At 50.6% G+C, this 26,049-nt stretch overlaps 2 protein-coding genes across 3 annotated transcripts in view; one reads left to right on the forward strand and one right to left on the reverse strand.

Annotated features, from left to right (window-relative positions):
- The window catches only part of ECE2 (endothelin converting enzyme 2), a 33,806-nt gene that overhangs the window by 5,520 nt on the left and 2,237 nt on the right, over positions 1-26,049 (reverse strand). The window contains exons 2-11 of one of the 2 annotated variants that reach the window (XM_089910754.1): positions 23,563-23,846; positions 7,876-8,100; positions 7,531-7,666; positions 7,101-7,316; positions 6,516-6,640; positions 6,253-6,399; positions 6,035-6,100; positions 2,086-2,274; positions 1,247-1,389; positions 849-963 (exon numbers count right to left, since the gene is read on the reverse strand). In XM_089910754.1, coding sequence (XP_089766880.1) covers positions 849-963; positions 1,247-1,389; positions 2,086-2,274; positions 6,035-6,100; positions 6,253-6,399; positions 6,516-6,640; positions 7,101-7,316; positions 7,531-7,666; positions 7,876-8,100; positions 23,563-23,846 — 1,646 coding nt within the window. Of the gene's footprint in view, positions 1-848; positions 964-1,246; positions 1,390-2,085; positions 2,275-6,034; positions 6,101-6,252; positions 6,400-6,515; positions 6,641-7,100; positions 7,317-7,530; positions 7,667-7,875; positions 8,101-19,996; positions 23,033-23,562; positions 23,847-26,049 lie in introns of those variants that run through there. The other variant, XM_022570767.2, reaches the window with a different exon arrangement.
- Positions 19,972-23,363, forward strand: CAMK2N2 (calcium/calmodulin dependent protein kinase II inhibitor 2). Its single transcript, XM_022570775.3, has 2 exons — positions 19,972-20,157; positions 21,043-23,363. The coding sequence occupies exons 1-2, from the start codon at positions 19,989-19,991 to the stop codon at positions 21,111-21,113; spliced, it is 240 nt and encodes a 79-aa protein (XP_022426483.1). The 5' UTR covers positions 19,972-19,988; the 3' UTR covers positions 21,114-23,363.

Consider the following 26,049-nt stretch of genomic DNA (forward strand, 5'->3'; position numbering starts at 1 on the left):
CTCATCCCCCTCCCGTCACCCCCTCCATCCATCTTCCATTTAGCTGCAGAAAGATGACCTAATACATAAATCCAACCAGGTTACACCTCTGCTTAAAACCATCCCAGGTTCTCTATCCCTGGATCAAGGCCAGGCTTCCTAGGCACAGCGTTCAGGTCCCTCCAAGGATTGCCCCAGGCCCGCCTCACCACCCTCGGCCTCTCCGGTGCCCTGTCCTCAAAGTCATGCCAGAACACATGCAAAACTACCACGCTCCTTCTGGCCTCTGGGAATTTACACATCGTATTCCTTCAGCCTGGAATCCCTTTTCCCTGGCTTTCTTGATGAACTCATTCTTCAAATGTCACCTCTTCAGAGAAGACTTTCCTAATGCCCCCCATCCCCCAGGTAAAATGTGCTGTCTCCACCTCTGTCCTACAACACAAAGAAGGTTTGTCACTCAGTGTGAGCACTTATCACCCCAAAATATAATGTTTGTTTACACATCTCCTTCCCCCACTTAACAGGGCTTCTTGAAACTAAGAACTGCATTTATTCATTCTCTCCTTCACCCTCATCATCAAAGTTGAGTGCCTACACATAGCATGCACTGGGTAGGTGCTTCACTTACGTGAACTCAGTCCTCATAACAACCCCACAAGAAATTCCTGTTTTACAGACCAAGAAATGGAGAGTCAGAGAGGTGGGGGCGATATGCTCAAGGTCCCATAGGCCAAGAAATAGAGGAGTTAGGAATGGAACCCAAGTCAGCCTGATTCCTAACCCTGTGCAAATGGTGCCTACACACAGTGGGTGTGAAGTGTCAGCTTGACTGGACTGGAAGGTGGGAGCAGAGTCAGAAAGCCCACCTTCTTGGTGCCATAGAGGGTCTCCAGCAGCTTCTCTTGTGCAGACTCAAAGCGGCGGTCCAGGCTTGATGTTGTCTTCTGTACCAGGTTCCAGATCAGGTAATTGTTCAGGACACTGGCATTCAGGTAGCCAGAACATAAGGTAAAGGCAGGTAACATTTCCACCCCAAACCAGCTCTACCAGCATGCAGACAGCAGGAGTCCCAAGAGGCACATGTGGGAGCTGTCCCATAATCCCTCTCTCTTACCCTGGGACCACACACCTGCCTGTAAAAGTCAGGTTGGAGCTAGGTGTGGAAATAGAGACCACAAGTGGGTCCCCCGAAGCCCCGGCCTAGGGGAAGAGCCTGCACAGAGCCCTGAGCCCCACCCCTGACACCTTGGGCTCCACCCCCCACCTTGGCTCTGTGCGGTTGATGAGCTCTGACACCTGCTGCAAATAATCCATCCCATACACCACCACAGGCTCAGAATCACCCAGCTCCAGCGGCGACAGCAAGAAGGACAGGAACTCCAGCCAGTCCATGGAGGGCGCCAGGGCCTGTGAGCAAAAAATCTCAAGCGTCCCTGCCCCCTTGGCTTTCAGCAGACCACTCCCCCATTGATACACTGGAGCTGGGAGCCCTTTCCATTGTCATAGCAACAGCTACTAGCTGCTTGGAGGCCCCTTCCTACCATAAACCCGTTTTCAGGCCTAAGTGCTCTTCAATCAGGGAACCCAATCACATATCGTACAAGGAAAACCACCATGTGTGATATTTAGTTGGACTGCAGACATTCAAATATCTTTCAGACAGTTAACAAACTCCCCAGATACCACCCAGGGTCCCTACATACCTGGCCTCTCCTCCAGAACCCCCCCTTACCCAACTTTTCCATAATCCAACAACTAAGAGGCCGATGCCTGGCACAGTAAGGGCCCTCCAGGAGATGCTTCCATTTCTCTTCTGATTGTTTTGTGGACATCTTGTACAAGTTGTCATGGATTTTTAACATAATCCCTCTATGCATCCCCAGGCAATGCGAAAGGGACCAAGGGATGGCCCAGTGGGGGTGCCCTAAAATGGACACCACTTTTCCTTCCAGGATAGCGACAGTTCAGCTGGGAAGCTCAGAGAAAACAAGGAAATGAGGAGAGGCTTGGCTGCCTCAGACAGATGGCATGAAGGGAAGCTGCGTGGCCTGTGCTGGGGCTGCCCCACCCCCCCCAGCTGTCTCTATTCCCTGCCTGCCCCACCTGCAGCTCTGCGATGCTCATCTTGTGGTAGATCTTCTCCTCATCCCGCCGCTGGTCCTGGGGCACCGTGATGTTGGCCAGTTGTATCTCCAGCTCCAGCACCTGCTGCATCTGCTCCCGCGTGGAGGCTGGATGTCCTCCTAGCAGCATCCCCAGCTCCTCCATGTAGTCCAGGTAGGCGGTAAGCACCTGTCAAGGCCCCAAGTCATCCTCAGAGCCCAGCAACAAGTCCTGCCCAAGGCTCAGACGACTATTCTGGCTGCTACCCCTGCTCACCATCTCTTCTGCAAACCCTCCTCACTGTCTCGTCTGCAGACCCTCCTCATAGAAGCATTCCTGGATGACCCTCATCATTTCTGTCATACTGCTTATCACCATCTGCTAGGATCTTTTTTTATTTATTTGTGCAACTGTTCATCATGTGTTTCCCCAAGGAGAAGGTAAGTTCCAGGAGAGCACTGTTCCAAGTTACAGCGGCTTATTCACCACTGTATCCCGAGGGTCTGGAATAGGGCCTAGCACAGGAGCCCTGTAAACATTTGTCCAGTGGATGGATCCGCTTCCCATACTGCTCTGCCTTCTCATTTCCTAAAGCCCTTCTACTTTTCCCAGCCTATCAGTGACCATGTGCCCTCACTTAACAGCTGAGTGGACCCCAGTGGGGAATTCGGTCCACAGTGGCTTCAATTTCCTTCTACCTCCCATCCTGCCAGGCCTCAAACTTGCTGCCTTCCCCTCTGGTCTCCAAGGGGGAGAAAAGCACAGAAAAGAAATATTTAGTGACTACATGTATATACACGTATCAAATTCTCTGCTTGCGTTTTACATGTAATATATCTGCCCCCTGACCCGGCGCCCACCACAGCAACTCCATATAGTTCCATCTTACAGATGAAGCTTGGCAAGATTACATGATTTGACTCATACTACAAACTAGCAGATGGCAGAGTTGAAATGTGGCCTAGGCCTGATGACTCCAGGGCCACAATCCCAGCACTGCCTGGGCTCAGAACAAACCCATGTCGCCTCAGAGCCTGCTGGCACTTTAGCTGCATGGGGGCAGGGGCTGTTTGTTCTGTTCTGCACTGTAGTCTCAGGCTCTAGGACAGCATCTGGCACATAGTAGGTGCTCAGTAAATATTTGTTGACTGATGGATGAAAACCCATGCACAGACCCTCAGCCCTGCTCAGCACTGACTTCCTGTGGCCCTCCTCCCAGGGACCACTCTCACTCTTGCCCTGAAGCCCCACCCGGGGCTCCTTTCATTGCCAAAGGCCATCTCCTCTTCCACTTTACTGAGAAGTTTTAGATCCCTTAATATCCATTCTCTGCAAAATATTCAAATATCAAGATATTCAAAATAACTCCTTTTTCCCACCTCCCCTCTTTCTTGCTGCTGCTGTCAGAAGAAGAGGTTTGCGTACCAATTCCAGTCATCCCAGCTCCTAAAGTGGATGGTTGGTTCAACCAGTGATCTTGCCCCACCCCCCAGCTCACTTACCCCTCTCTCCCTACTTCCTTACTTTCAGCTTAAGACTTGCCTTTTTTTTTAATGTGGTTTTTTTTTGTTGTTGTTGTTGTTTTTGGCTGTGACACTCGGCTTGCGGGATCTTAGTTTCCTGACCAGGGATCGAACCCAGGCCCCTGGCATTGGAAGTGCAGAGTCCTAACCACTGGACCACCAGAGAATTCCCAAGACTTCCTTTGGCACTACAGCTTCCCCTAGATGCTGGCACAGGAGACTTCCTACCCAAGACAACTGGTGACACACTGAGAGGTAAATCGAGGCTTCTCCTGCCCTTTCCTGGGGGTCAGACCATGTGGTTCTCTCCTGAATTCTCAAAATTCCTCCCCTGACTCAGGTGATATCAAAACCACACATCTGTTCATAACACTCTCCACTTTTGAGTTTCCTATTCCATTTCTTTTGGGATAAATGCTCAACTTGACCCATAGTGTTTATGTATACCATGACTCCACCTACCTGTCCAGAAGGACTTGGCCCACTCTCCCCTCCCACACCCCTCTCTGATCTGTCAACAAGTCACACCCCTTCCCACCTCAGAGCCTTTGCATCAGCTGTTCCCTTTGCCTAGAACCCTCTCCCTTCCCACAGCCTACCCTCACCCTAGGACCAGGCTGGCTCCCTGTTACTGCACTCTCGGAATGCCATGCTCCTCCTCTTACAACAGTCCCAGCAACTGTACAAAGGATAACTGCACTTGGCCATTTCATGCCTTCTCTCCCACTGAGTGGCAGTGTCTTGTTCACCACATGGTAGCAGAGGGTCTGGCTGAGGGATGCTTGGTAAGTGTTTGGGAGCGAATGGGAGACGGACAACCCCCCCCCTTGGTTGTCCTTCCCCACAGAAGTCTCTCTTTCTCCCGCTGCCGTTGAAATACAAGGATCTCCTCCTTCTTTTTTTAAAAAAAGTATTTATTTATTCATTTGGTTGCGCCGGGTCTTACTTGCAGCACACGGGCTCCTTAGTTGTGGCATGCAAACTCTTGGTTGCGGCATGCATGTGGGATCCAGTTCCCGGACCAGGGATCAAATCTGGGCCCCCTGCGTTGGGAGCACAGAGTCTTATCCACTGCGCCACCAGGGAAATCCCAAGGATCTCCTTGTTTTCCTTCTCTAGTCTTGCCCTTTCTCTCACTTCTCCTAAGCCTTTGTCTAGGCTTTTAAGGAGATGCCTCTCAAGCCTTCGGCTCCCTCTAGGCCCGTGCTCTCTCCAGGACCCCACCCAGCTTTCACAGCTGTATGCTGACCTCTGTACAGAGATGGTACCCAGTTCCCTCACACTCACACGTCTGAAACGAGCAGCTCCCACTCCCTAAGGGTCTGCCACGTGCAGAAGTGTAAATTTGCATCCTCCTCCTGCCTCCAAGCACTATATGAGGTAGATGCTGTGATCCCCATTTTTCAGATGAAGAAACAGCCTCAGAGAGCTTAATCAACTTGCACCAAGCTGCCAAGCTGGGATTAAAATCAAGGTCTGACTTCAAAGTCTGCCTTTTTCCTGTGATATCACCACCTCCCCAATGTGCTTGAAGCTGGTTCTCCCTGTAGGCATCCCGAATTCTCTAAGGACCCCTCCACTCCACCATCACTCAAGTGCACAGCCTGAACTATCTTTACCTGTTCCTCCTTGTACTCCTCTCTTCTAACATCCAGGCATCAACAATTCATGATTTGGCCTTGATTATGTCTCTTGCATCCTCCCCTTCCTGACTTTCCTTCTGCCACTTCCGCCATTTGGCGGAAGTACTGCAGACACTCTTAACTGATCTCCAGGCTCCCTCTCTTGCATCTACTTTTCACACCAGCCATACTGCCTTCCCAAACTAGTTCCTACCCACCTTTCCACCCTCTCATCTGCTTTGAGCTCTACACTTTGCCAAACTGGACCCCTTCCTGGGGTCCAAACACGCCTTAGCTTTTCCTTCTTCAACACTTTTGTTTAAAATCTGAGCATGCCCTCACCCAGTCCTAGATATTCTACAGGGCCTGGCTCAAATGCAACCTTCTTAGGAAAACTTCTCTGGCTGCCAGGTCTCTCCTGAGTCCCAGAGGCCCTCTTTTGAGCCGTGTTCTCAGCTGTCTAGGTCTGTGAACCCATCTACACTGAAAGCTTCCTATGACAGCGGCTCTGAAATGTACGTCTCACAGCAGGTGCCTGTAAAATGTTTTACTGGAAGAGTAAGAGAAAGGAAGGAAGGAAAGAAGGGAAGAGGAAGGGAGAAAGGAAAAGGAAGGGAAGAAAGGAGGGAGGGAAGAATGCAGGGAGGGGAGAACGAAGAGAGAAAGAAGGAATGGTAGTCAGCTCACTAGGTGACAGGATAGGCTCACCTTCGCCACTCTGACCCTGGGTAAAGGGAAAAGTAAACAGGGATCAGCCCAGCTCAACAGGGGGGTCAGGGTGGATATTCTGAGGATGCTCCTTACTTTCTCATTGGCAGTCCTGTTTAGGTAGTAATCTCGAGAGGGCAGAAAGAGCCCAGACTGGTCCACCTGCAATAGCAAGGTGAGGAGTGAGTCCTCCCCACATGAAATCTGGACTCTTGTGTGGGGGGAGCCACCCCAGCCAGCCCAGCACAGGGGAGGGGAGTCTGGTCTCAGCAAATAGTCCGTAAGTCCCTCCCCACCCTTCCCCAGCCCAGTACCTGGATAACATTGCTGTTGGAACTCTTAGAGTCGGCACTGATGTAGACAGTGAAGAAGGGGGTGGCCCTGTAGGTCCCTGCTACTGCCTTCAGCACCTCCATGAAGTTGTCCTGGTCCCAGGGCCCCGTAACATTCCAACCACCAATCTGAGTAGAGACCATGGTGGCACCTCTGGAACAGGGGCCTCTAAAGCTTTCTGGGGCCACATCCTCTCCCAAGGCCTGTGCTGCTCCCCTACCTGCAGCCCATCCCCGGGGCCTACCTTGTCAATGAGGTCTCGCAGCGGCTGGGCTCCCAGCTCTTCAATGCGCTCCACCTGTAGGCAGGAGAGGTAGAAGCGCTGTGTCTTCCGCTCAGCTTCACTGCTGGAGTTGAAGGTGGTGTTTTCTGTTGAATAGAACACAGGTCCGGTGGCAACCATGCTAACTGCTAAGAGGGGTCCTGGACCCTTGCTTGATCCCTCTCCTTGCCTTCTCAAGGGGGTAGTCCTCCTAATGTAGACCCAAGAAGACTGTCTGCCACAGCAAAGAGTAGCTTCCTCTCCCCTGTCCAGGGAGACTCTCAAAGATCTCTAAGCACTACAGACTCCCTGGTGCCTACCACACCTCAGCAGTGTTCCAGAGTGCAGGGAGGAGTCCTTTCATTAACCTCAGAGGTCTGCCCCCTCAAACTCATCTCCACCTCTCAGGAGCCCCCTGCTCTCTGCATCCCCTACGCCAGGAGTGGTGGCAGTCATCCACTTATTCATTCATTCATGGACATTTCTTGAGTACCTACTAAGTGCCGAGCCCTGTGCTGGGAACAAGGCATGTACTTGGCTCAGTGCCTCCCCGACAGGCCCATTTACCGAGCAGGTGCTTCAGTATGGCCTGGTTCTGGTCCCAGAGGCTGTTGAAGGTGTTCCAGCGAGAACGCCCATCAGGCAGAGGGTTTCTCCGAATCCAGCCTCCACAGGAGAACTGGTAAAAGTCTTCACAGGGGCTCACCCCACGGTCCAGGGACTCCAAGATTTTTCCAGCCACTCGAATGCAGGCCTCCGTGAGGCAAGTGCTGTGGGATGGGTCTGTGGCAGGGGACACGGGGGGTAGGGGGGTGGGGGACTGTCTGTCAGTCTGGGAGAGGCAAATGCTTTGGGAGGGGCCGTGACAGCAGAAAGGCTGGGAGGAGGGAGAACAGCTGGGGGAAGGCTGGCCCCACCCAGGGAGAACCTTAGCAGCCCCTTCTGCCTCCAGAGCCCCCAAACTAAGAGGGCTGATGACAGGAGTGGGCCCACCTACCTCTGTGGTACTGGACCCACAGGGCCACCAAGCAACCCAGAAGCAGTGCAGCCAGCAGTAGAGAGACACCAGCCAAGACCAGCTCCAGCTGGGTGTGTGAGCCCAAGAGGCGTCTTGTCCTCTTCCGGAATCCCACCTGGGGAACAGAGGAGGACCTGGAGCTAGCAAGCTGCAGGTGGGCGACCCAATCACAGAAGTCCTCCCAGAGGGTGAAGGCTCAGGCAGTTTCCAGAGCCATGAAGCAAAGACGCTAACGGGGTTAACTTGGGGCACAGGGGCAATGAAGCAAGCTGAGATGATCCCTCAGCCTGTTTTGTGCAACGTCATGACTTCGAATCGCCTCACCATAGTCCTAGCGCAGAGGCCAGAGATGGATCGGAGGTGGGGGCAGGTGACCCTCCAGGGCAACCCAGAGCTCCCGGGTGTGCCGGCCGTCATGCCAGGGCGGGGGCCTGGTGAGACAGGGATGACCCCCTTGCCCACCTCCACGGCGTCCGGGGAGGCCCCGCCCTCTACGGGGGTCTCGGGTGCGTCTTCATCCCGCAGCGTGGCGCGTTTGTACTCCACCATCTGCCAGACAGTCGGGGCGCCAACCCAGGTCAGGCAGAGAGAGCTGCGCGCCCACTGCCCTGCCCCGGCGCCCCTTGCCCTGCCGGGCCCCTCCTGCATGAAGTGCGGGCTCCTTCTCTCCGGCTCACCGGGCTCTCCGGCCTGGGTCCCTCCGACCCCCGCCCGTCAAGTTCGCAGCCCCTTCTGCGCGAGCCGGAGCCCCTTCCCGACGCCGCCTGCCCCTCTGCCTCCCCCCAACCCCGGTCCTTTCCCCCGGGGCCCCCACTCACGTTGCCGCCGCCGCTCATCTCCTGCAGCGCGACGCTCATGGTGGAGTCGGGGCCGGCGGCACCTTAGGGCTCCCGGCGGCTGGCCCTCGCCGGGGCCGTGGCCTCGGCCCCCGGCCCGGCCGCGCCACCGCCCTTCATCGCAGCAGTCGCCGTAGCCTCTTGCTCCGCTGCCGCCGCCGCCCCCGCCTGCCTGCGCCCCCCTCCCCCCGCGGCGCCGCGCCAGGGGTGGGGGAGACGTGGGGCAGGGGGAGGAGCGCGCCTGCCGCGCCCCGCCGTCCGCCCGGCGCCCGGTCCTCTTTCCGGGTGCCCGCGGCCCGCCCCGCAGAGCTGCACCCAGCCTGCTGCCCTAGCCGGAGCGAGCCGCCCTGCAGAAACGCCGGAGACTCCCTCTCCGCTTCGTGGTCAGCACCCATCCCAGCAACACCCTCTTGCAAGACTCCCGGAATTTACATTCCTTTGACCCAGGCCCAAACCCTGCTGATATTTTTTGGCCCAACTCCCCAGATTGCAGGCCCTCCCCATTCCCTTTAACACCTTTGAGAAATTGTGCTCTCATGGAGAACGTCTTCCCCCAGCTGTCCGCACTGCCCCTCTTCAGCCAGCACATACAGAGCAGCACGGAGGAGGTGACCCACATTCAGGATGTCCGCACGATATCTATACAGGGAGCGCATAGACCCAAAGTACACAGGCAGGCACTCAGCCCGACACACGGTCCACACACACACACACACACTCACCACTCACAGAATGCACACACTGCATATTCACACAAAATGTATACACGCACCAGGCACCCAGAGCCAACATATGTTCTATACTGAGGTTCTGGACACACACACACAACGCACATACAACACACACAAAGTGCTCGGGCATCATGTACACACAGCCCACACTCTGAGTCCACCCTTACATGTTGTTTCAAGACTGCACTTTTACTCTCCAAGATAATTGTTGTCATCAGATCATCTCACAAAGGAAGGGTTACAGATGGTAACAAATCGGCAGGGAAAAAAACAGCTATGCACAGATATTTAAAGGAAAGACGAGCTAACACTTCTAAGTTGAGGAAAGCAAATCACTTTATTTGGGAGGCTTACAAGAAAAAAAAAAAAAAACCCACACACCAAGCAATATTTAACTGAAAGGCAATAGTGTGGCATCTATGCATCTGCCATCTGCCTTCCATATTGTCATTCCTTAATCAAGCCTGGTGGTGTTACAGTCTGCTTCACTGAAGAGTGCCTAGTTTTTTGTTTTGTTTGTTTTTTTACCACAAAAATTTTTAAAGTGCCTCATCCTCATCCCACCTCTCTTTTGCAAAAGAGTATATGGATTTGACCTGAGAAGGCTTGGAATGGTAGCAAATCCACCACCCATTTCTTGACTGTCACCTCAGTTCTCAAACCTCTTGCTGTGAGCATTTCTAACATGGAATGCTCTTGTGGCTGAGAGAGGGTAGGTGATGAATGGATCAGGCTGAGAAATGTTGGATTGCTGTCTTTTGGCATTTTCCACCCCAAAATTGCATGTTCTCAAACAAGAGACAGTACAGTGTCATAGTTAGGATGAAAGATTCTGGATTCGGACTCAATTTCCTCTCTTGTAAAATGGAAATAAGAATAGTACCTATTTCAAAGGATGGTTGTGAGAATTAAATGGAACAATACTTGTAAAATGCTTAGGACAATGTGTGGCGTGTAATGAGTACTCTAGCTGCTATTATTATTGTTGTTGTTGTTATTATTAAAATCCTATAGGTAGAAATGAGAATTGTACGGCTGGAGGAAGCCTGTTCTGTTTCCCAGACGGTAGAGTAGGCACATGGGTTCTAGGTTAGTCAGGGGTTCCCTGAGCAAGGAACTTTCACATCCAGCCACACTGTGGTCTGCAGCAAAACGACCTTGGGATATCCACATAGGACAAGTCTCTGGAGTTGTTCATGTTCAGTCTGATGGCAATGTGGCATCACATCACTCACCTCTTTCCCCTCTCCCCCAAGCCTGGATGAAGCGAAACATGGCAGCAGGGTCAGTCCTGCCACATGGAAAATTCCACCATGACGTGGCCATGTGAGTATAAGCAAAGCCACTTTGTAAGGACTTTCTGGCAACAGGTTCATTAGAATAGTCCCATGGCTGCTGCAATGACGTGCTGTAAGTAGCCAGCTTATACAGCACTGTACCATGGCCAGCCACTGCGCTAGGTGCTTTACCTCGATGTACTCATTTATCCTCGTGGCACTTATGAAGCCATTTTACAGATGAGGAAACTGAGGCATAGAGAGGCTGAGTCACACAGCTAGTAAGCAGTAGAGCTGGAATTCAAACCCAGGCAATCTAACAGCCCTCTGAAGAGCAGGTTGGCAATATGAATCAAAAGGAGGATATACTTCCTCCCAGCATTAGTTGATAGTCTTCTCCACATCTCTGGAAGAGTAAGGGGAAGCACATAGTTTTCAAGCCAGACAAACCTGGACTCAAATCTGACTCAACTCTTTATCAGGTGTATAATCTATATTAATTTATTTGAAAGCTCTGACCTTTCACTTTTCTTCATCTGTAAGGTGGGAACAATCATCCCTATCTCAGAGTATTGTTGTAAGAATTAAATGCAACCACATAAGAAAGAGGCCAGTACCTGCTTTTACAGTGTTCCCAGTTTCACTAGGTTTGGCCTAAATGGACATTTCCTTTCCATGCCTCTTCGATGACCCAAATCATTTATTAGGTTCACAGCTATTCCTGAATGCATGTTAAGTACCCTATGTATAAAAAGGCTTGGAGGTTGCTCTATTCTTTTATTTTCTTTTGGCTGTGCTGGGTCTTTATGGCAGCAGCACGTGGGCTTAGTTGCCCCGAGGCATGTAGGATCTTAATTCCCCCGACCAGGGATCAAACCCACGACCCCTGCATTGGAAGGCAGATTCTTAACCATTGGACCACCAGGGAAGTCCCTGCTGCATTCTATATTTCTATTTTTTTTCCTCTGTGTTTATAACCTTTGACTCTGTTTTATTCTCTCACTATTATTTTCTCTCTTCTGCTCTTCTTTTCATATAAGAGTAAGTTTTGGGGGTCTATTTTTCTCTAAATTGACTGTGAATTGAGAGGGAATGGAAAATGTTTATAGGTTAACTTACAAGAACAGTATAGTTATGAAGATAACAACACACATTAATGTCCAGTGTTGACAAAGTTGGGGAATGTGGGCACTGTCATATACTGCTGATGGCTTATAAAACTGATACAGTCTTTTTGGCAATATGAATCAAAACGTATGTGTACATATTTTCTGACCCAGAAAGTTGAATTCTAGGAAATTGTTCTAGGAAATAATCATTATCTACAGCATGTTTGTATCAATTAGCTTTGGCTGCATAACAAACCTCCCCAAACTTCATGGATTAAAATAGCAAACATTTATTACTTTTCATGTTCAGTAGATTGATTGGGTGGTTCTTCAGGTCTGGGTTAGCTCACCAGGAGCTGAATGGTGTAGCTGAATGACCTCATTTACATGCTTGGGCCTCAGCTGGGATGGCTGGGCCCAGTCTCTATGTGGTCTCTCCTTCCCCAGGAGGCTAGCCCAGGCTTCTTCATATGGTGGTCTCAGGATTCCCAGCAACAAAAAACAAGGCAAGCCCTAGTACATAAACACTTTTCAAGCCTCTGCTTGCATCACATTTGCTAATGTCCCTATTGAGCAAAGCAAGTCAGGTGGTCAAGCCCAGATTCAATGATGGAGAAATAGATTCTACTTTTTTTTTTAATATTTATTTGTTTGGCTTGCAGGGTCTTAGTTGCGGCACGTGGGATCTTCACTGTGGCATGAGGGATCTAGTTCCCTGACCAGGGATTGAACCCAGGCCCCCTACATTGGGAGTGCAGAGTCTTAACCACTGGACCACCAGGGAAGTCCCAGATTCTACTTCTTTTTTTCTTAATTTTATTTTAACATCTTTATTGGAGTATAATTGCTTTACAATGGTATGTTAGTTTCAGCTTCACAACAAAATGAATCAGTTATATATATACATATGTTCCCATATCTCTTCCCGCTTGCGTCTCCCTCCCTCCCACCCTCCCTATCCCACCCCTCCAGGCGGTCACAAAGCACCGAGCTGATCTCCCGGTGCTATGCGGCTGCTTCCCACTAGCTATCTACCTTACGTTTTGTAGTGTATATGTGTCCATGCCTCTCTCTCACTTTGTCACAGCTTACCCTTCACGCTCCCCATATCCTCAAGTCCATTCTCTAGTAAGTCTGTGTCTTTATTCCTGTTTCACCCTAGGTTCTTCATGACATTTTTTTTTCTTAAATTCCATATATATGTGTTAGCATACGGTATTTGTCTCTCTTTCTGACTTACTTCACTCTGTATGACAGACTCTAGGTCTATCCACCTCATTACAAATAGCTCAATTTCGTTTCTTTTTATGGCTGAGTAATATTCCATTGTATATATGTGCCACATCTTCTTTATCCATTCATCCGATGATGGACACTTAGGTTGTTTCCATCTCCAGGCTATTGTAAATAGAGCTGCAATGAACATTTTGGTACATGACTCTTTTTGAATTATGGTTTTCTCAGGGTATATGCCCAGTAGTGGGATTGCTGGGTCATATGGTAGTTCTATTTGTAGTTTTTTAAGGAACCTCCATACTGTTCTCCACAGTGGCTGTATCAATTTACATTCCCACCAACAGTGTAAGAGTGTTCCCTTTTCTCCACACCCTCTCCAGCATTTATTGTTTCTAGATTTTTTGATGATGGCCATTCTGACTGGTGTGAGATGATATCTCATTGTAGTTTTGATTTGCATTTCTCTAATGATTAGTGATGTTGAGCGTTCTTTCATGTGTTTGTTGGCAGTCTGTATATCTTCTTTGGAGAAATGTCTATTTAGGTCTTCTGCCCATTTTTGGATTGGGTTGTTTGTTTTTTTGTTATTAAGCTGCATGAGCTGCTTATAAATTTTGGAGATTAATCCTTTGTCAGTTGCTTCATTTGCAAATATTTTCTCCCATTCTGAGGGTTGTCTTTTGGTCTTGTTTACGGTTTCATTTGCTGCGCAAAAGCTTTTAAGTTTCATTAGGTCCCATTTGTTTATTTTTGTTTTTATTTCCATTTCTCTAGGAGGTGGGTCAAAAAGGACCTTGCTGTGATTTATGTCATAGAGTGTCCTGTCTATGTTTTCCTCTAAGAGTTTGATAGTTTCTGGCCTTACATTTAGGTCTTTAATCCATTTTGAGCTTATTTTTGTGTATGGTGTTAGGGAGTGATCTAATCTCATACTTTTACATGTACCTGTCCAGTTTTCCCAGCACCACTTATTGAAGAGGCTGTCCTTTCTCCACTGTACATTCCTGCCTCCTTTATCAAAGATAAGGTGACCACATGTGCATGGGTTTATCTCTGGGCTTTCTATCCTGTTCCATTGATCTATATTTCTGTTTTTGTGCCAGTACCATACTGTCTTGATTACTGTAGCTTTGTAGCATAGTCTGAAGTCAGGAAGCTCCATTTTTCATTCTCAAGATTGCTTTGGCTATTCGGGGTCTTTTGTGTTTCCATACAAATTGTGAAATTTTTTGTTCTAGTTCTGTGAAAAATGCCAGTGGTAGTTTGATAGGGATTGCATTGAATCTGTAGATTGCTTTGGGTAGTAGAGTCATTTTCACAATGTTGATTCTTCCAATCCAAGAACATGGTATATCTCTCCATCTATTTGTATCATCTTTAATTTCTTTCATCAGTGTCTTATAATTTTCTGCATACAGGTCTTTTGTCTCCTTAGGTAGGTTTATTCCTAGCTATTTTATTCTTTTTGTTGCAATGGTAAATGGGAGTGTTTTCTTGATTTCACTTTCAGATTTTTCATCCTTAGTGTATAGGAATGCCAGAGATTTCTGTGCATTAATTTTGTATCCTGCTACTTTACCATAATTTTGTATCCTGCTACTTTACCAAATTCATTGATTAGCTCTAGTAGTTTTCTGGTAGCATCTTTAGGATTCTCTATGTATAGTATCATGTCATCTGCAAATAGCGACAGCTTTACTGCTTCTTTTCCGATTTGGATTCCTTTAATTTCCTTTTCTTCTCTGATTGCTGTGGCTAAAACTTCCAAAACTATTGTGAGTAAGAGTGGTGAGAGTGGGCAACCTTGTCTTGTTCCTGATCTTAGTGGAAATGCTTTTAGTTTTTCACCATTGAGGATGATGTTGGCTGTGGGTTTGTCATATATGGCCTTTATTATGTTGAGGAAAGTTCCCTCTATGCCTACTTTCTGCAGGGTTTTTATCATAAATGGGTGTTGAATTTTGTCAAAAGCTTTCTCTGCATCTATTGAGATGATCATATGGTTTTTCTCCTTCAATTTGTTAATATGGTGTATCATGTTGATTGATTTGCGTATATTGAAAAATCCTTGCATTCCTGGAATAAACCCCACTTGATCATGGTGTATGATCCATTTAATGTGCTGTTGGATTCTGTTTGCTAGTATTTTGTTGAGGATTTTTGCATCTATGCTCATCAGTGATATTGGCCTGTAGTTTTCTTTCTTTGTGACATCCTTGTCTGTCTGGTTTTGGTATCACGGTGATGGTGGCCTCGTAGAATGAGTTGGGGAGTGTTCCTCCCTCTGCTATATTTTGGAAGAGTTTGAGAAGGATAGGTGATAGCTCTTCTCTAAATGTTTGATAGAATTCGCCTGTGAAGCCATCTATCTGGTCCTGGGCTTTTGTTTGTTGGAAGATTTTTAATCACAGTTTCAATTTCAGTGCTTGTGATTGGTCTGTCCAGGTTCTACTTCTTGATTGGAAGAGCTATTAAATATTTGGGCCATTTTTCTCCTACAACAAATGTTCATCTCAGCACTGTCTATAATAACAAAAAAAAATGGGAGGGGATTCAATGTCTGAGAGTAGAGGACTTGTTAAATAAATCAAACATCCATACAATGGGATACAATGCAACATTTACAAATGATAGAAAAGAAGAGTTAATACTATCGGGAAATGTTCTCCATATAGAGTTAAGTGGAGGAGAAAAAGAATTACAAAATCTCATTTTATTGAAGCAAAAACGTAAAAAAGCATAGGTTAAAAAAAGAGATTGGAAGGACATGCAACAAAATGTGAATCTGAATGTATCTAATGATGAGGTTACTTTTAACTTCTTCTTTATGCTTTTCTGTATAATAGCTAACAATTCTATTGTCTAGCACTTACCTAAGCACTTTATGTATGTTAACTTATTTAATCCTCACAATGACCCAATGAAATAGAGTCTACCAATATCACTGTCCAGATGAGGAACCTACAACACAGGGAAGCTTAATGACATACCTAAAAGTCACACATCAGCAAGAAGGCAGATCCTTGATTTGAATCTAAACTCCATGCTGTTAACTACTAATCTCCTTTCTAAGTCAACTGATTTGTCTAGGGTCAGAGTGTGATGTTTGATAAATGGACTATATCATCGGTTTTAAACCTTTTTTTAAAAAAATCACTAAAACCTTTTTATTGCAAATGTAATATACTCCAGAGGTATATAGAATAAAAGATGAACTTCATTCTGCCAGGATCCTAGTACCATCCTCAGAGATAAACATTATTAGCAGTTGGGTATGTATCCTTCCTGCTCTTTCTTTTATATTCATTTACATACCTAAATACACTGTTGTGTGTGTGTGTGTAAGTGTGCATATGTATATATACACACATATGAAATCATACTCTACACTTGTTATTTGGTGATATTTTGGCAGGCCTTGGAGATCTTACTATGTCAATCCACACAGATGTGCTTCATTCTTTTTTGTGATTTATCAGCTTCTGCTAAACAGAAGAGTCCCAGAAATACCCTCATGGTGTAGGCTTCCCTTGAGTGGACAGGGTGGGAGCAAAGCGTCCGGGGAGAGCTTAAGAAAGGAGAAACATGATCATGAGAGATGTGAAAAGATGATCCCCAAATACTTGTAACTGATTGTATTTGTTTCCTAGGACTGCTGTAACAAAGTACCATGAACTGGATGGCTTAAAACAGAAACTTATAATGAATTCCCTGGCAGTCCAGTGGTTAGGGTGATGGACTTCCACTGCAGGGGCCGTGGGTTTGATCCCTGGTTGGGGAACTAATGTCGTGTGGTGCAGCCAAAAAAAAAAAAAAAAACAAACCCAGAAACTTATTCTCTTACAGTTCCAGAAGTGAGAAGTCCAAAATCTAGGCGGGGCCATGCTCTCTCAGAAGGCCCTAGGGAAGAATCCTTCCTTGCCTCTTCCATCTTCTTGTGGCTCCCAGCAACACTATGTGTTCCTTGGCTCACAGCCACATCACTCCTATCTCTGCTTCTTCACGAGGCCTTCTCATGTGTGTATATGTCTTGCTCACTTGTCCTCTTCTTACAAAGACACCAGTGATTGAATATAGGGCCCACCCTAATCCAGTATGACCTTAGCTTAATTTGGCTAATTAACATCTGCAAAGACCCTATTTCCAAATAAGATCTATTCTGAGGTTCCAGGTAGACGTGAATTTTAGGGGGGGACCCTGTTCAACCCACTACACAGGCCTACAGTTCCCACTTGAATAAAAGTGTCATTAATACTCAATTGTCAAAAGGCATATTATTCTTCTGAGAATGTATGGATTAATCTCACTAGGTTTTGAGGGGCTTTCAAAAGAAATTCAATGCATTTTCACAAAAATCCAAGCAAACTTTACTTCATTTTAGCTGTGAAAATGAATTTTCATCTCATGGTCAGGGATGCAGAACATCAGAATTTAAGTAAAGGAGCATAATTTAAAGAACTCCCTCCAGGGCTTCCCTGGTGGTGCAGTGGTTAAGAATCTGCCTGCCAGTGCAGGGGACACGGGTTCGAGCCCTGCTCCGGGAAGATCCCACATGCTGTGGAGCAACTAAGCCCGTGTTCCACAACTACTGAGCCTGTGCTCTAGAGCCCACGAGCCACAACTACTGAGCCCACGCGCCGCATCTACTGAAGCCTGCGCTCTAGAGCCTGTGCTCCGCAACGAGAAGCCCGCTCACCGCAATGAAGAGTAGCCCCTGCTTGCCGCAACTAGAGAAAGCCTGCACACAGCAATGAAGACCAAAGGCAGCCAAAAATAATAAATAAATAAAAATAAGTAAATTTATATAAAAAAAAAACTCCCTCCAAATTTTCACAACATAGCTGAAACATATATTACTATATCTTTACAATTATGCACTTATGTCTTTTGCTTTAATCACAATCCAGCATGTACCTTACAGGACTAAGATTATTTAAGAAGGATCTCCAAGTTAAATTGTTGTTCGTCCAGTCTCCCTCATTCTGAGGGGAGAAACGAGAAATGTTTCAGTTCCTCACCCAGTGCTCTCATACTATTCTTGGCAAGAACCTGGATGGCCCCTTTAGCATTTTTGGTAGGGGCAGCTCATTACCTCCTGAGACAAACCACTTCACCTCATGACAAGTTCATCTACAAGACTGTCATTATGTAGGTTCTATCATCTCTAGGCTTCACACTAGAACATGCAGGGTCAGAGAGGTATGCATATTACGCAAATGCATGAGAAAAAGATGGGAAGGATATATATGAAAGGTTCTGTGTGATTTTCCAAATTTCCCTAAAAGGTTACAGGTACAAATGAACTAATTTTTAAAAACTAATTGTGGGGCCATCAGTTCAAGGCCACACAGAAAGTGGCAAAGGCTGGATTGGAACCCATTGCTGGACAACCCCCTGCGGGGGTGGAATTTTCTGGACTCTCTCCTAGTGACCCTGAGCTCCAGCTTCTCCTGTCCTTCCAGGTCTGGAGGCTCCTCTCACTCCAGATGGGCCTCCACCTCCAGCTTCAGCCCTCATCCCAGAGACTAGGACACAGCAGAGCAGGGTTTGATAGGGATAGGATTATGGTCTTGAGTGAGGCCTGTACAGAGGCAACTCTGGCACTTCCCAACCTCGTCCAGAGGGCAGCCACCATGGCATTCGCCTTTGTGTCCCCAGGACTAACACGTGGTGAGGAGTTGCTGGAGGAAGGAGACCCAGCGCCAGGAGCTAAGTGATTTAGAGGGCGGGAGGAAAAGCGCTTCAGGGACAGTGGAGAACTCTCCGCCTCGAGTATGGACTGAACGTCCGGATGATAATTACCCTTATTAGCGCTGTCGTCACTGTCACCGAATGTGAGACGCCCCCCTCCCCCAAGGCCAGAGATTGCGCCAGAGCCCCAGCGCGCTAGCGAGCAGGTGACGAAGCCGCTGACGGCCAGAGGGGGAGGGGGGGAGAGAAGAGAGTGCGTTACAGTCCTTGAGGCGAGAGCTGTTACGCGATGCACCGCACCCAGGGCGGAGGCGTCCTCTATCCCTGCCCCTCTACCTCCGGACACAAACTCGCGCGCGCGACGCATCCTCAGGCGCTCCGGGCTTCCCCGCGTCACCTGCAGCCAGGGCGCCCCCCGCGACGCCTTCATTCATTCCTCCTACACTGCAAGCGCAGCGCGGGCCTCGGGGTCTGGGAGAACCGCAGGGCGCGGCGGGCGCTTTGAGCCCGAGTTTCGGCGGCTGCAACAGCGCTGGGGGTGGAGGGCTGCCCTGGTGAGCGCGCGTCGGCCCAGTTACCGAGAATCCTCCAAGAAGAGACCGAGACCCCCAGCCCTGTTGCTGGCGCCGAAACTCGGGCTCAAAGCGCCCGTCGCGCCCTGCGGTTCTCCCAGACCCTGAGGCCCCCATGTGTCACTACGGCACACAGAGGCCAAGAATGGAGACAGATACAGAAGAGCAGAGACACTTAAGAGATAGACGTAGACAGAGACCACGACACAAAGAGATATGGGGCACTGAGACAGAGACACAGACACATGGAGATAGACTGACATATAAATAGGCACAGACAGAAACAGAGGACAGTCAGAGAAACACAGGCTCCAGATGAACAGTTTAAGACCCGAAGAGCAACCCTGTACAAGACGGCGCCAGCCCCGAAGAGCAACCCTATACAAGAGCGCGCCAACGGCGGGGGCACCACCTATTGGCCTGAGCTATTCCCGCGTCCTGCGGGTTCCAGCACCTCTCCGCCGTATCCGACCCCCCCCCCCCCGCAGCGCTTCCGGTGTCCGCCTCCTGCACCCGTTGGCCGGTACCATTCGCCCAGCAGCCAGTCCCGCCAATGGCAGGACCCTCCCATTTTCGCTCCTTTGCCTCCGCAGAGAGCTCGGCCCGCTCCTGTCCGCACACCACCCCACCCCCGCGGCCGGCCTCCCTCCCTGCCCTGGCCGGTGTCCTTCCCACCTCCACTGCGCCCCGCCCGCCGCGCTCTGCGGCAGTCTGGCGCTCATCGTCATTCCGCTCTCGCCGCCGCCGCCACCCCCGCCTCCCCGCGCACCGCCTCCGCCCGGTCCCCGCCGCCGCCGCCGCCGCCGCCGCCTGCCCAGCGGCCCGGGAGGCGGAGGCGCGGGGGAGGAGGCCCCGCTTGGCTCCGCAGCCCCGGATGCTGCATGACTTCATCTTTCCGCCGGCTCCCCTGCTGAGCTAGGGCCGGTCCGGCAGCTAGCCCGCCGCCCGCGCCCCGCCGCAGTCCCGCGCCCACCCCGCACCCGCCATGTCCGAGATCCTGCCCTACAGTGAGGACAAGATGGGCCGCTTCGGCGCCGACCCCGAGGGCTCTGACCTCTCCTTCAGCTGCCGCCTGCAGGACACCAACTCCTTCTTCGCGGGCAACCAAGCCAAGCGACCCCCCAAGCTGGGCCAGATCGGCCGAGCCAAGAGAGGTACGCGGCCGGGGCCCGGAGTCGTCGCTTGACCCAGAAACCCTCCGCCGGGCGCCCCCCGGCTGCAGTTCCCCGCCAAGCGCCAGCAGCTCTTGCCGCAGACCAGCGCAGCCAGCCGCTCGCCGGCCGGGGTTGGAGGGGGGGTCCCTGATGCAGTGTTGTGTCCCCCTCTTCCCCTCTCCTGGGAAAGCAGTGCCCCGGATTCGATGCTCGCCACCTCTGGAAGTAGAGCCTTGGCACCCGGGCGAAGGGGAGGGGCCGGCCGGGGCATTTGGGGCTGCCTGAAGTGGGAACATGGGGCGACGGGCCGCTTCTTCGGGAGCAAACGCTGAGTCGGTGTATGCTACGGAAGAACCTTCGGGTGGGGAGGGATGTCTGACTGGAGAATGGGCAGGGGGCCGGGGGTTCGCTTGTCCTGGTTGTTTGCATGGGGAAGGGGCTCTGTTAGTGCCAGGATCGGAAGAGGGGTTCTTAGCCGCAAGAAGGTTAGGTTGGGTAGAGGGCTGGAATAGATGGAGATTCGGTGTGAGGAGGGAATTCTGTTGAAGTGAGGGTCAAGAGGGGGATCCCATGAGCACAAGCTTTCCGATCAGCTCGGATGGAGGAGAGCTCAGGCGGCGGGTGGGTTTGGACTGTAAGGTTGAACGGCTGGAGTCTTTGGAAGAGGGGCGTTCCTCCACAAGGAGAGGAGTGGGTCTGTCGGAGCTGGGGTCAGCAGTGGGTTGAGTCGGCAGGAGAGTTCGGACGGGGAGGTCACTGTAGCACGGAGGTCCGAGGGGCGTCTCTGGGCCACGGGCAGTAGCTGAGCGGGGCGCGGGGACCAGGGCCCCATTCTCGCCGCCGCCCCCCGAGACCGCGCGGCTGACGCGCTTTCTCCCTGCGCAGTGGTGATCGAGGATGACCGGATAGACGACGTGCTGAAAGGGATGGGGGAGAAGCCGCCGTCCGGAGTGTAGACGCGCCGGCTCAGGCGGCGGGCTCCGGGCCCAGCCCCGCGGCGGCCAGGACCGCGGGCCGGCGATGCGGCTGCCGGCCCCCGCCGCCCCGGCCCAGGCGCTCGCGGGCGGGGGCTGCAGGGCCGCGCCGCTTTCGGGTCTTAGTCGCTGCCGCCGCCGCCAGGCACTCCGGAGCTGTCCGCTTCAGCACCACGGCGGCGGCGGTAGCGGCGGCGCGGACCGGCCCGGAGCCCGCCGCCGCGCTCATGCACTTTAGAACCTCGGGCCGCAGCCCCACCCCGCACACCGGAACGGACAGAGACCCGCGGCCCTCAGCCCCGGCCCGTCCCCTCCCGCACGGCTCCCCTGCCCCGCCCCTCTCAGGCAGGTCTGGTCCGCAGACCGGCTGCCTGCCGGTGTCGGACCTCGCACGCGGCCAGGGATGTTTGGCTGCACATTTGCATGAGCTTCCCACCCACCTGAACCCAGCCCTCCAGGCCGCTCCTCACCCTCCACCCCTGTCTGGCGTGACCCCAGCCTCAGCCTCTTTCTAAGGGACTTCCTCAGCACATTTGTATTTTTATATCCGACTCTTTGTTTACTGATTCCCCTCGTGGTTCATGCCCTCCCCCCCCCGACGGTCTCGGCCACGCTCTTCTGCGCCTGGCAGATAGGATGGGTGTTGAGGCTGGGATGGGACAAGCCCCTAACATGGTAACCAACCATATGACCAGTCTGCCCATGGCTGACCCCAGGCGGCTCTCTGGCAGACCCCTCCCCTCAAGGTATCACCTTCCAAGGGCCCAGGTCTGATTTTACCTTGGACCCCTGCGTCCTGCCCCTGGGAATCCAAATGGGGGCTGCATTGCATCTTTGGATGACACCTGTAGCCCTAGCCCTGGAGATATTCTCAACCCCAGGGATGTCCTTTGTAAATGTTCCTCCATCCTCACTGTACCAGGAGTGTGTGAATAAACACAGACCCCCCTGTGTGTGCGTGTGTGTGTAGCTGCTGCTTTGGTTTGCTATAGGAGCCAGCCCAAAATGGCTCCAATTCTTTTTGGGGAGGGGAGCAAATACTTGGGAATCTCAGGTGCATGTAAATGACAGAGAAGCGTTGCCAAGTAAACACAGGCAGGTCAGCCTGGCCTGGGAACATCATTACAGCGTGGCCTCCTTGGGTAAATAATACAACCTGAGCAGGATAGGTCACCGGAGTTGGGGCTGGAGCTGGGGTCAGAAGCAATCTAGATTCAAAGTCTGCAGCCTCCTATGAATAAATCCAGGTTGAATGGGGGTCAGTAACAGGCCCCAGGGATACAAGTCTCCAAGTCTGGCTGGCATGCACAGGGGTTGTGCTGAGATTTGCCCCTGGGGATGAATCACTGATGGTTCAGTATGGTGGGGGAGGAAGTTGGGGAATCCAGGAGAGATCTGAGGAGCCTAAGAAGGAAGTCAGAAACCTGAGATTTGGGATCTAGTTTGACCTAGCCTGTATTTTTTTCATGTGGGGTTGCTCCCATCAGCTCTGTCTTAGTTAGGCATGAGGCCCCTGGGAATGTGGGCACTTTGGACCTGACCTTAAGCCCTGAGTCAGGAATTCCGAATACTTGAGCCTGGGGCAGAAAGGCAGGAGAACCATGCTTCTGGCCTCACAGCTGAATGGCACTGAGGAAGTCCTCATGATCTGAGTCCTGGAGGAAGCAGGGTGGGGTGGGAGGTCTAGGAGGTGAGAGGATCTGGGCCCCAAGGGCCAGCTGGGCCACACTGAGCTCTTTGCCCTTCTGCATGAGGTAGAAATGGAAGTGGAAACCATTGCCATAGGTTGCATGCCTCAAGGACCAGCCGTAACGAGCTTGGGCATAGTGTCTTGTCCGAAAGTGGGGGGCAGCAGGGGTCATTGAGATGAACTGGCCCCCAGGGACCAGTACTCGGCTCACCTGAAAGGCAGATAGAGAAGCCATTGGTGAGAAGCCCATCTCCAGGTTCTCAAAGGTCAGTATGGCCCCAGATGCCCTCCCAGCGAAATCTCAGGTACTACCCTCCATCCAGTAGCTTAGGGCTCAGGGCTTTCCATGGCAAAAGAGTGAGGCTTCCTCTCTGCCCCTGGTTGTTCCACGGGGGTAGGGCTATATTTTAAACAGGTAGGAGCATAGGAGTGATGTCAGGTGCAGGGGGCACTGCCTTCCTGTCAGCTGCTTACCTTCCCTACCTGGAACCTGGCCGCTACCTCATCTCTATGGCAACACAGTATTCAATCCTCAGCCTCTGTGAGCCTGGCCACTCCAGCCCCCTTCAATCTCGATCCAGCTTAACACCCGCTTCCTTCAGGTAACTATAGTCCCGAAGGGACCCACTACTTGTTCCAAACCATGCCTCCTTCTGGCTTCTGAGTTCTTCTAGTCTCCTAGAAACTTAACCCCTCATCCCCACCTCTTGATCAGCCATCTTTCCCTTGGTGCTCCCTCACCTCACTCAGCACCTGGTCCACAGTGTGGATACCTTCAGAGGACACGTTCCAGGGATCCCGTTCTCCAGTCAACAGGGCATCCAGCGTGCCCTTCTCGAGCACCACGTCAAAGGAGCCACTGGGGAAGCCCAGTGCCCGCACGTCCATGGTCTCCCAGCGCAGATCGGGCACGTGGGCATATCGAGCCCGCATGGCAGCCACCACTACTGATGAGCAGTCCACACTGGTCACATCAGGGAAGCCCCCAAGGAGTAGTTCGTAGCTCAGGGCACTGTTTCCACAGCCTGGGGTGAGAAGGGGTGGATGACAAAAGGTCTAGGTTAGCTTTGGTTCTCACCTCCCCAATTATCCATCCACTCTTGGCCTGTTTTCTCTCAGCTCAAACCCTCCCGTACTGAGGGAGAAGCAGCATGGTACAAGAGCATGAGCCTTAGAGTCATACAGATCTGGGCACATATCCTGGCTCTATCATTCCTGGCTGTGTGGACTAAAGCAAGTCGTTTACATACTAGGAACTTGGATTTCCTAGTCACAAAAATGAAGATAACAATACCTAGCCTACATGTAGGATGTGATGTTCTAAATTTAAAAACTGAACAGCTGAAGAGTAGGAGCTTTGAACTTAGGAGTTCAAAGATTTGGGTTCTGATATCTCTAGTCATGCAGTCATGGCAAGTCATTCAACTCAGCCTCAGTTTCCTCAGACTCAGAATGGGGATAATATTGGCATCATAATATTATTAATAGGCTAATGCTAGTATTATCCTAATTCCTGACCTCTCAGAGATCCTCTGATGATATCAGCCCTGGGAAGACTTCATGTTAGGGGTTTTTATCTTACTTTGCTTTCCAAGGCAGAATTAACAAGTGAAGGGGAAACTAAGTGGGGACACACAATGGAGATGATTCCTTGTAATTTCTTCATGTATGACTGAGCGCCACGTATTGGGTTCTGCTGATGAATAAAGAGCTTCTGCCCTCAAGGAGCTGATGCTCTGGTGAGAGGAACAGATGTGTAGTCAGAAAACTGCCACATAATGCAACGAGAGTTTCAATAGGGACAGGCTGCAGGAGCACATAGGAGAGTCCCTGTCCCCACCTTAGATGGGTGGGCCAACAGAATCGGGGGAACTGACAACCAGTCAGAGTCTTGAAGAATCATAACACTCTGGTGCGAAGTGCCCAGAAAGCAGTCCCAAAGTGGTGGAGGGTGGAGGTTAGAGGAGTGGATGTGGACCTACTGCCCAGTGGGCATGGCTTCCTTCAAAGATCTGTTGGCCTCTTCCAGGCCCTCTTGTGGTCAGTATCAGCCCAAGAACAGGCCTGGATTACAGTTCTTGGTGGCCTCACATGGGGATCCCCAGCTCTTGGGATTAGATTGCCTTTAATCCCCATTTGCCTCCCTAAGAGGATCACAGAATCAGCTGTTGGGATAGCCCTAATCCAGCAGGCAGAGCTTGGCACCTGGACAGGTGCCAGAGACTGCTGGCTGGTCCCCGGCTGCCCCTGCTTGTGTTCCTCCTCAGGCTCTGGGGCTCAGGAAGAGTACAATCTTACCTGGGAAAACCCAATGTGTGCGTCCCAACACTGGAACCACAACAGGCTCTGGGACGGGAGGTGAGGGTGGCTGAATAGGAGACTCTAACCCAGTTCAGCCTGAAATCCCACTGGGTTCTCTGACCACAATGCCTTCATCACTCAACACCTGACCTCATATGCCTGCAGAGCTCTGCCTAACTGTGGACAAACCCAAATTTCCTTCCTTCTTTTCCTTTGGTACAGGAATGGTATCTCCCAAAACAACTTTATTAAAGATGAATGGAAAATAAAACTTGACCACAGGGCCAGTTATGCCTACAAAGCAGTGATTTGGGGCTAACAACTAAGATGAGGCTTGGAACCGCCACCGCTTCCCTAGGTGAGGCCTTAGGGAAGCAGAGCTCTGGAGAACTGAGCCAGATCCAAGAACCCATCATATGGGAGCCCAGAGCTATGTGGATGCTATCCCAACACCAAGAGACTGAAGTGTAAACCAGAATATCAATTCGCTTATTTATAATAGGAAAAAATAGCCACCATGGGGTCTGGACAGTCAATCCTCTGGTCAGTCCCTTATGTCTCTATAGGAAATGCAAATTGAAGCCAAATTATAATCAGAAGATTCTACAGAGCATGGAGTCAAGCAAGAAGAGAGAATCAGAGAAGTATAATGACAGCAAAACTGGGACGGCCACATGAACTCATCTGTAATGAGGAATCTAGCCATAGGGACCAGACACACAAGTCTTCAGGCAAGGTACTCTTTCTCCGATCAGTCCTGGAGAAAGTGCCTCTCTGACTCCCATTTTCAGTAATAATAATGACAGCTAACAGTTTTTGAACACTAGGTCCCATGCTAAGTACTTTATAAGGATTATCTCAGTTTATTTTCCCAGTAGCTCCATACTGAAGATTCTATTGTAAAAACCATCACCATTTTCTAGTTGT

The sequence above is a fragment of the Delphinapterus leucas genome, chromosome 4 (assembly GCF_059928025.1).
Source record: "Delphinapterus leucas isolate spDelLeu-1000000601 "Yukka" chromosome 4, BTC_Dleu_Yukka2, whole genome shotgun sequence".
NCBI classification, from domain to species: domain Eukaryota; kingdom Metazoa; phylum Chordata; class Mammalia; order Artiodactyla; family Monodontidae; genus Delphinapterus; species Delphinapterus leucas.

Excerpts from the sequence above, each read along its gene's own strand:
- CAMK2N2 (XM_022570775.3), top strand. The coding sequence starts at position 19,989 with ATGTCCGAGATCCTGCCCTACAGTGAGGACAAGATGGGCCGCTTCGGC. Across the intron at positions 20,158-21,042 it reads GATCGGCCGAGCCAAGAGAG|TGGTGATCGAGGATGACCGG; the intron begins GTACGCGGCCGG and ends CTCCCTGCGCAG.